Consider the following 10,345-nt stretch of genomic DNA (forward strand, 5'->3'; position numbering starts at 1 on the left):
GGACGGGGCTTGGAGCAACCTGGACTGGTGGGAGGTGTCCCTGCCTATGGCAGGGGGGTGGAACTCGATGATCTTCAAGGTCTCTTCCAACTCTAACCATTCTGTGATTCTATGATTAATTCAACCTCAATGCATGGTGTTTTTCCAAGTGTCCTTTATTCATGTTCTTTTGCATTGCTTCTACCTCTTTGCTAGAGAGATGATAAGCTTACTGTAGCCTGTATTCTCCTAGATATTTCCTGACTATTTTTTTTTTTAAAGTTCCAGTCATGCGATATGGTACAGAGTTTTTAGCATAACCTTACACAGACCGTAGTGTGAATTAGTTTTTCATCTTTTGAACTTCATGAGAACTCCGGTACTCTGAACATCACCATCGTCAGGCCCTGACTACAGTCAGAAAATGACCTTCTGTTTTATCTTTACTAGTATCACCTAGAAGACAAAAAGGTAACAGAGGAGTGCTATCAAACCAACATGGATGTGTAGGACAAGTCACCAGGACCTTGCAGGACAGCGCTAGCTATGCTGACACACTAGTAAATCATCGCCAAGTCCCTCACACCTCCACATCTCATTCATGCATGACCAGTGGCTGCCCCTGCCCAACACCTGCCCTGTGCCACACAGGCTGCAGGAGATCAGCCACCCCCCGACTAGTCCCAGGCTATCAAAGCCAATCAGAACTGCACCCAGACCCGACCAAAAGTGAATTCCCTCAATGATAGTGTCCTGGTTTGAGTGACACAGGACTAATTTATCTTTTAATGCTTGGGAAAATTGCACTTTCAGAAGACTCTAGTGTCTGAATTTGTGAAAATATTTATTTCATAGCCAGCTATGGTATGTGGGTTTCAAGGTCTCAGTGTTTTTTGGGCTCACCAGGTGCAGGGATGAGGAGGAGTGAGACCCGGCACTTGACCCAAGCTGCCAACAGGGTTACTGTGCATGGCACATTCAATATAAATTGAAAAGTTTGCTGCAAAGTGCTCTCTGCCTTAATGGCGGTGATCCAGAGAACTCCTTGCCCCAGTGCTGGAGCCCTGAGCCCTTCCCTTCCTCCCGAAGCTGCATCACTCGCAGTGTCCCACATTTGCTGTCCACTGCTGGGAGTGCACAGCTTCCTACGGATAGAATGGGCTGAGTATAATCCTCATGTATTTTATATTGCTATTGGGACCAATATTGGTTCTTTAGTGCTATTAATGCTAATTATCTAGTCTTATTCTATTAAATCTGCTTATATTTCAACCCCCAGGTTTTGCTGTTTTTTCCCCAATTCCCCTTCTTGGGTGGGGAGGAGTCATCAGGTTAGACAATAATTGTTGAGATGACGATAAACTGTTGGGGGTTTTCTCAAACCATAACAGATAGTCGAATTCCCTGCCCCTTGCCAGCTCTGTCACACCGTACGGACACGGGGCAGGGTACAGGGCTGTGCCAGAGGCAAGCTGCAATACCGGCACCCCGCGCTTTAAAGGATTCCTGAGCCAAAGCTTCCAAGGTATCAGCGTTTGCAGAGCTGCCGATAGACTTATGCTGTGTACAGCTGCGTAACTCCTTTCAACCCCGTCGCACTTAGACCCTCATATTCTATCACAGTTTGTTCCAGAGCTCAGCTACACACTTTCTGGAACAGACCTAGTAAAAAAGCCAGGCTACCGGGCTAGAGCTAGGCAGTACCCAGGTTGTCAACAGCCTGTGCTAACATCAAGCTGAGAATGTTTATCTGGACCAGTTCCCTGATCCAACTTATTTCCCAGACATATGGGTTCTGGTGTCATCACATGGGCCAGGGTACAAGTCCAGCCATCTCTTCTTTTCTCAGCAGGGCAGATCGATGGCAAAATAATCACAAAGCTGCAGCTTGCTGCCGTTGATCTTCTTAAGTTGAGTTTTTTGATAGCCATTCTCTACTGAGCAGTTTGGATAAACCTTTCTGTGTTCCAGGGGATTTATAAAAACACATTGCATCCAAAACAACAAGAAGAGACAATTACTTGAAGCAGAATTCAGACACTTATGGTTGCTTCACCCCTCCACCGCCTCTTTTTTTTTAATGGGGGCACCAATAACACTGGATCATCAAAATTTATATTTGGCGCTGTTTAGGCATAGACTATTGAATTCCTCCAGCTGCCTGGCATGCAGAAAACAGTAATTTCCAAAAGCAGTGACACCCAGCTCTTGTCCAGATACAGCTGCTTTCCCCAGTTCAGGCCCAAGCCCTCCACAAGACCCTCCTAACAGGGGAAGGTGTGACTCCTCATCACCTACCATTGAGCTGGTGGGAATGCTACCCTTAAACAGCTGCATCGTGCATCCCAACATGAGGGACCTACACGCGAGGCTCTAGACAAAGCACAAGACACACAAGACATTTCCAACACAAGTAAGACTACTTCTTGGTTCCCTCCAGGGCCATGCGATTGATGACAACAAACAAAATAGTCACCACTTCTGTTAAGTGCTAGCGTGCCTTCTCTCCCGGCATGCTCCCAGGACTGTACCCTTGCCCAGCTGCTGAGCAAAACTGCAAGTCAACCCACTAGCTGCAGACAGACACAAAGTTTGCTGAGGCACGGTCAACTGCAGGGTACGAGGAGGCCATTTTATGTATTCTCCCCTGCTCTCCTTACAGGAGAGCTACATATCCTCAACCCTCTACCTCAAGACAGCCCCTCTGCTCAACAGGACCCCACCCCACTTTCCTTTCGGGTACCAGTAAGCAACACCAATGGTGTTATTCCTTCCCATTTCCCACTCCCACTGGCAGCGCCTGCACAGTGGCTTTCTCACCCTTGGGTACCACTCCTGGAGGGAAGAACAAGCCTGGGATTTGGGGGTGTGTGGGAAAGGAGATGAAAAACTTCAGGCTTCCATAAGTGTAAACAGAATATGCAGAATTTGTTGCCTGACAAAGAAACCATAGAAAATAATAACTTCGCACTCTGATTCTAAAGTCACTTTAAAGGGACAGAGCTTATGACACTGACAGAAGTGACAGAAAAATTCATAACTGCAATCTCAAAAATCATAGCACAGCCTGAAATAACAGCTTAGCAAACACCCGAGTAATTCAGAGCTCTCAGAGCCAGCCTGCCTTGCCAGCTCTTCTCCTTTTGCTCAGCTTCCACAACCAGGTCTGAGGAAGCGACAGCCCAACAAGGCCCAGCCAGACATGCCCCTCCGATTCAAAATACAGGCTCACTGCTAACAGCAATTAGGACCTCTTTTTCCTTACATGGAATTTCTAGGTAGGTACTCCTGCTCCACCCTGCCATACAACATATGGACCTACCGATCCAGGACAGATGGAGGTGGAGCGACCAAACTGCCTGCAAAGCACACCTGCCTTTCACTGTGGCTGAGGTTTCAAACCTTTGGAGACTTCAGAAGAGGGAACCATTTAGGTTTTTCACCCATCAGCCTTTGGGTGTTCGAGTACCAACCAACCCCTGCCCACATATCAACTCAGTAAAACATGTCAACACCGTCCTTTCCTCCAGAAAAATACTTTTACTTATTAAAGCAGGGACTCCCACATGCAGTTTGCTCCCTTCCCCTGTCACCCACAAGGCAGCAGAAACAGCTCCCTAACTTTCCAAACTAGCACCCCAGTATCGTAGCCCCTTCTTCCCCCACTCAATTCCAACTCATAAGCATCCCAGCCACAAGCTGCACCAACTGCATGTACACGTACACACCCTTGCTCTCTGCTCTGCTTCAGCATTCACTTACAAACTGCATTATTAATGGCAGATAGATCTCAGATGGAAAATCCCCACCTTTGAAAAGCATTTCATTTTCAACTCATTTGAAAAGCAAACAGGATTTTCTCTATCCCTCAATGGAGAACAAGGGGCTTTTCCTGTGAGCTAAAAGGAATGTTACATTCACTAGAGAGGCACTCCCAGTCCAGGATGACTCTCTCCTGCCTAATTCACTAATTCCTTCTGTATTTTCCCTCTTCTTGTAATCTGGAAGACATACAACCTTTGTTCTTCACACTATTTGGTTATTTTGTGCTCCCTTTGTGCCACCACGTCTCTTTTATCAGCAGAGTGCCATAACCAACGAGATGAAGAACTAGGCAGAGCACACCTTAAAAGGGTCTGCTAATGCACTAAGAAAAGGTGAAGGGAAAACTCTCAGGCAGGGCCTAAGCAAGTTCTATTACTTGTACTTTCTTTTTGTGCTCACCATGAGATGCTTCTATCCCCCCAAAAGTATTAGTAAGACCTTATCTGCATTCTGCTTGGGACAACAGATGCTCCCCTGGTCCAGACGAACAGCAGATTCAGCCAATATACAACATCCAGGCAATTGGACGAGAGGAAGCCAGTCAGGTAGCAACAATAAACGCTGCTTCCATCCTACCCTTCGCAGCACACACCGAGCAGCAGACTAAAAGCAAGAGCCTTCAAAGAACAAAGTCCCTCCAGCCTAGGTGATTTAGACCAATGCTCCTGTGCTATCAAGACACGGATCACAAACAGCAAATAGCACATGGTCAACATAGAGCAGAGAACACCTAATGTCCAACAAATGGCAACTGTCAACAGCAAAGTAGTCTTGGCTACTGTCACCAGACTACAACAACTCACTTCATCTAGGAACTATAGCATCTCTAGAGAGCCACAACTCAATTAATTAAGAAATACATTAGAAGCCATGTCTGGAGCCAGGTTTTCACCTAAATCCAGACAGAGATGGAAATAAATAAAACCCTTGATGTTCTCCGCTTTCAGAAGCTCACAGGATTCAGGCTTTGCCTGTGCACCAGCAATGGAGATCTTTGCACAGAGAACAACACTAACAAGAGCTGCTCCACACACCTGCAAACAGTACTGTTGGCAGAAAGAAAAGGTAGAGTTGTCCACATGTTTTCATGAGGGACACCTTTTCAAAATCAAGACTTCTCTGGCTGAGTCAGTCAAATCTATCCCTTTTGAGGACTTCTTGTAGCTGGAATAATTGCCCAGGTAATATGACAATGCTTTAAGAAAGGGAAAGACAAAATTAGCCTACGTTAATCTTACTCAATAGTTGTCTGGTCCAAAACTCCCGTTACTGGGATCCCATAAAACTGTTGCATAGTGGCAACTGCGGACTGCACAGCTTTTCCCGACTGCAAGGCAGACATTTGGCTGTCAGATGGAAGTAAGTAGCCGTAAGTTTTTAACCAACCCTGAAAAAGAAAGAAACAGATGGTAAGATGCCACAGTAAGTTTTCAACTTAACAGATTAGAATGTTTCCTCAAAAGAAAAAGTGACAAACTAGCCCAAAAAATTCAACCGCCTCTCTCTTTTTGGTTAGGTTTGGTAATATCATCTGATCGCCGGGAAGGGCTGAAGACCCAGCTTAATATCACCTGTCCTGACAGGACAATGCAGACCTGCCAAATGGTCATCATCCCTACTGAGAAACTGGGGCAGACTTAAGTCTTTGGAGCACCAGAAATGCTCAACAAGCTCTGCCCTGGTTCCAGAGACCTCCTGTGCACCCTGTCATCACAAGATTTCTCAGTCCTCACAGCAGCACGCTCTCAATAAGCCACTGCCCACCACCTACTGCTGCCTCTGGACCATCACTCCAAGCAAACAGCATAACAGCCCTGGGCAATCCCTGCAAACACAGGTTCAGCTTTACACTCACACTGAGCACAGGAGTATTTCTTTCAAAAAAAAAAAAACAAACCAAAAACAAAAACAACAAACCAACCCAAAAAAATATACTCAGAAAGTTTGCAGGGACTCTGGTTAGATGGACATTTCCTCTCCTAATAGCAGATATATAGCAAACTGTGAAAACAGGGAAATAGCCAAATCTCCTCAAGGAGCTTTGTCCCTTTTCCTTGCCTCCCCCCCAAAACGCAGCCTTAGATAAAACCACGTCAAACTTGTCAAAACAGCAAGGACAGCATTTTCAAAAACACCTGGTCATTCACAATTTTTTTCTTCCTCCCCTCTCTTTCCCCCTCTCACTTTGATACCACGAGAAAAAGGAATATTAACTCACCATTAAGTGCAAATACCAATAAAATCCAAATGAAGGCTTGCTTTCATAAACTTTTCACCGTAACTTTTCATGCACACACCTCAGTGTTTCTTTCTTCTGATCAATACCCCAGCCCTCCAATTCAATACTTAGACCAGGATTACTATGAGATAGATGTATATCCCATCCCGTAAGCTTTTTCCAGCCACGAGGCCAATCCATCTGACCCACTGGACACAGTCCTCAACACACAAGCGCTGATGAATCGGCTGCATATGCTGCTCTCGCATGGGCAGCCTGATCACTCAGAGCAGGGGGGAGAGGAGGAGCACATCTTCCCTTAACGTAACAGCGCAGCAGGACAGGGGCTCCACTCAAGAGGGGCACGAGAGCGATCTCCATTTCTTTATGGCAACAAGAAGGCACCAGAATCCATTGGGAAGAAAGACCTTGCTTCCAAAGCAAGGGAAGTAAGGTGTAAGACAGCATGTGGGCCGGGCACGTTAAAGTTCACCGAGTAAACGGACGTACAGCGCTATTCCACACAGATGTCACCAAAGGCTCCGGACAAAGCCAAGCTGCTTGGAGACTGGACATTTGCTACCTCTGCCTTGGCACCTAGCGCTGGCCTCTGCCAAACACAGCCTGCTGGAACAGGCGGACCTTCGGTCTGGCCAAAGTAAGCTGTCCTTGAGCAGCAAGGGCAGAGCACACTGGCCAGGACAGCTCTGCCTGGGGGCTACTCTCGCCTGTCGTCCCCTTTCCCTCAGGGCAAGGCTCGGAGATGGGGGCGGGTGAGGGAAAGGGACCCCCGGCCATGCCCGACGGGCACTCCGGGAAGCTCCTCTGGGAGGCTGATGCTCCAGAGCACGAAGGGGGTGCTCGGCTGCCCTCGCCTGCCGGTTCCCAACCTGCCCAGGCAGAGGAGCCACCAGCGGCTGCCTGCGGCCGCACACCTGAGCTCAGCCCGGCACCACCGACCGGCACCGGAGAGCGGCCCGACGAGGCCCTACGAGAGACGGAGGAAGGCTTCTGCCGGGCAGCAGCGAGCGCCCAGCCGCGGCGACGGGGCTGGAACCGGGGGACCGCTGCCCGCGCAGCCTTCCAGCCCTTCCCCAGGCCGACAGAGCGCACAGTCCGGCCCCGGGCTCCCCGGTACCCCGCTCCCACCTGCGGCACCGCCGGCCTCGCCGCCCCACAGAGCCGCCCGGCCCCGACCCCCCTCCCGCTCCCAGACTTACCCGGCCGGTGCTGGTGTCGGCGGCGACGCGGAGCAGGGCGCAGAGCAGCGGCAGTAGGGAGCCCGCCGCGGCCAGGCCCCGGCGCCGCCTCGGCGCCATGGCAGCGCGGCGGGGCTCCGGCCAGCGCTCCGGCCCAGCGGCGGGGGCTGCGGCTGCGCGGGTACGGCGGAAGGGGAAGGCCGCTGCCTCCGCACCGCCTCTTCCTCCGGCGGGCCGGGCCGGTGGCGGCGGGCCGGGGCTGCCTCGCCGAGAGGCCGCGGCGCGGGCCTGGGGAGGTGTGGGCAGGCCGGCCGGCCGGCGGGAGGGCCCGGCCGCGCTTCCCCCGCAGGAAGGGCCCGGACCCGGGCACCGGCAGCCCCGGGTCTCCCTCCCTCAGGGATTTTTCCGCGCACCTGCCTGTGGCGGCAGGCAGCAGGGAGCGCGGAGGGGCGGGCGGCGGCCCCCGGCCCTGCTGCAGCGCCAGAGCAGAGGCAGCAGGGCCGAGGCCTTTCTCTGCGGGCCTCGTCTCTCACGACGGGGTAGTCGCCTGTTCGCAGAGGCTCCACTCCCTGCCTAGGCTGCCTTGCGTTGTTCTTGGCTGCAGCCTGGAGGTCCTCAGCAGACCAGCGGTAGAAGCCCCAGGCCAGCTGTACACACCTCCTCATAACGGCTCACACGCTGGAGGGGAGGGATGCTATCCAGAGGGACCTGGACAGGCTCGAGAAGTGAGCCCTTGCAAACTTCTTGAAGGTCAACAAGGCCAAGGGCAGGGTCCTGCACCTGGGCCAGGACAATCCATGCACAAATACAGGCTGGGAAGAGAAGGGATTGAGAGCAGCCCTGAGGAGAAGGACTTGGGCGTGTTGGTGGATGAGAAGCTCAATGTGACCCTGCAACTGCATCCTGGGCAGCATCCCCAGCAGCGTGGCCCAGCAGGGTGAGGGAGGGGATTCTGCCCCTCTGCTCTGCTCTTGTGAGACCCCACCTGGAATATTGCATCCAGCTCTGGGGACCCCAACGGCAGAAGGACATGGACCTGTTGGAGCAGGGTCAGAGGCAGCCATGAGGATGCTGCAAGGACTGGAGCCCCTCTGCTGTGAGGACAGGCTGAGAGAGTTGAGGGTGTTCAGCCTGGAGAAGAGAAGGCTCCGGGGATACCTTAGAGCCCCTTCCAGTCCCTAAAGGGGCTCCAGGAAAGCTGGGGAGGGACTCCTGATCAGGGAGGGGAGACATAGGACGAGGTGTAATGGTTTTAAGCTGAAAGAGGGGAGATTCAGGTTAGATATTAGGAAGCAGTTCTGTACTGCAAGGGTGGTGTGGCACTGGCCCAGGTTGCCCAGAGAAGCTGTGGCTGTCCCATCCCTGGAGGTGTTCAAGGCCAGGTTGGACAGGGCTTGGAGCAACCTGGGCTGGTGGGAGGTGTCCCTGCCCATGGCATGGGGGTGGAACTAGATGATCCTAAAGGTCTCTTCCAACTCAAACCATTCTGTGATTGTATGATAATGAGCCTGAGGAGAAGAGGGAAAGTGGGGCTGGCCGTTTGTTGGCCAGTGGTCCTGCCCTGAAGCTGTCCCAGTCTGAAAGGAGGTGGTGTGCTTTCGAGATGTGTACCCAGATGGAGGCATGGGTGTCTGTACTACCTCAGAGAGGTCCAAGGGCTTTGCCACACTGCATTTCTCCCCTTCATTTTGCTCAGGACCAAAAATGATGCCACATGGTCCCAGGTTGAAGGAGGAGAAGGTTGTGGATGGCAGCCCCCCTGGCCGAGCCTCATTGAGTCAGAGGGTCTGGAAGAGCAGTCGGCTGCCTGTACTTTCACATGTGCTTAATAAATTATTTTTATTAGGAATTGGGGGGGGGCAGGAGGGGGGGGGGGAGACACTGTGCCACCAGGTGAAACTCTTGCTCATTGGCTTAACCATACAGACACCAGAAATTTTAATTCATATCTGCTGGGAAGGGAATCTTGGAGCACAGGGCAGTCTGGCTGGCAAACCTGAGCTCTGCAGCAGGATCAGTGCACCGGTGACAAGCTTGAAGCTGCAGGAATCACTGTGCCTGGGAATCCCAGGCCAGAAGGTGCTGCTGCTCCCCTGGAGAAACAGTTAGGACATTGCGTTTTAGAAATGGAAGACAGGGATTTCATCTTTTTGTCAAAGCACTTCTGTGGCCAGTAGGTCGAAGGAGGTCGTTCTCCCCCTCTACTCTGCACTGGTGAGGCTACAACTGGAATACTGTGTCCGCTTTTGGGCTCCCCAGTTCAAGGGGGCACCAGAAAATACCAAGAGCCAAAGAGGGGAGAGGTCTAAGAAGGAAAAGGGGGTAACCCTGAGCGGAAACCAAGCATCTTTGGTGTGGCAGCTCCCAGCATTTCTTCCCGGTTGGCAAGGATGCCTGCTTTGCTTCACAGAATCACAAAGAGTTGTGGTGGGAAAGGGCTGTGGAGATGACCTCTCAAGGCCGGGCCAGAAGGAGCGGGTGGCACACAGGCCTGTCCAAACGGGCCTCCAGGCAGCCCCCCCCACCGGCCGGTGGACGTTAGCTGGGTGGCAGCACGGCAATGCAGTGATACGGCAGTACGACGGTGCAGAAAGACAGCGATGTCACAATGGGGCAATGTGACAATGCGTGATCGCTCTATATAGCCGCTGGCTGGGAGACCGGCAGGGGCGACCAGAGCCGGGTGCCTCTGGAGCGAGAGGTGCCAGCGCAGGGTCGCAGCTCAGTGAGAGTTCTTGGAAGGAGCCATAGAGCACCGCCTCACTGCTGTCGTCCAAAAGGCAGAGAAGCACTGCTGCGAGCACAGGGGAAGAGGAGAGAGGTGAGAAGTGGGCCAATGGAGAGGGCTCCTCCCGGGAGCCTGGGACACGGGGGTTGCTCTGGGGCGGCGGGACGTGCTTCTTTTGCAGCTGCCATGCAGGAGGCTTATGGAGCCAGCGCCTGAGTGTGTCTGTCTTCCTAGCTCGGGCACAGAAGACAGCACCTGGGAGAAGGAGCTACTGGGATGATGGACCCTGAGCTGCTGAACCTCCCACTTGGGGTCAAGATCCCTGTGGCGCCCAGCTCCAAGCCTGTCTTCTGCAGAGCAAAGCTGGGGGAGAAGGTAAGGGAGGTGGAAATGGGT

At 52.2% G+C, this 10,345-nt stretch overlaps 1 protein-coding gene across 1 annotated transcript in view; it reads right to left on the reverse strand.

Annotated features, from left to right (window-relative positions):
• The window catches only part of MMP24 (matrix metallopeptidase 24), a gene marked incomplete at its 3' end in the record, with an annotated part of 47,748 nt that extends 40,393 nt beyond the window's left edge, over positions 1-7,355 (reverse strand). The window contains exons 1-2 of the mRNA XM_082491069.1: positions 7,243-7,355; positions 5,043-5,191 (exon numbers count right to left, since the gene is read on the reverse strand). Of these exons, the coding sequence (XP_082347195.1) occupies positions 5,043-5,191; positions 7,243-7,341 (248 nt within the window). The 5' untranslated portion in view covers positions 7,342-7,355. The remainder of the gene's footprint in view (positions 1-5,042; positions 5,192-7,242) is intronic.
• Positions 7,356-10,345: the final 2,990 nt, after the last annotated feature.

Source organism: Vanellus vanellus (assembly GCF_965231255.1).
Source record: "Vanellus vanellus genome assembly, chromosome: 15".
NCBI classification, from domain to species: Eukaryota; Metazoa; Chordata; class Aves; order Charadriiformes; family Charadriidae; genus Vanellus; species Vanellus vanellus.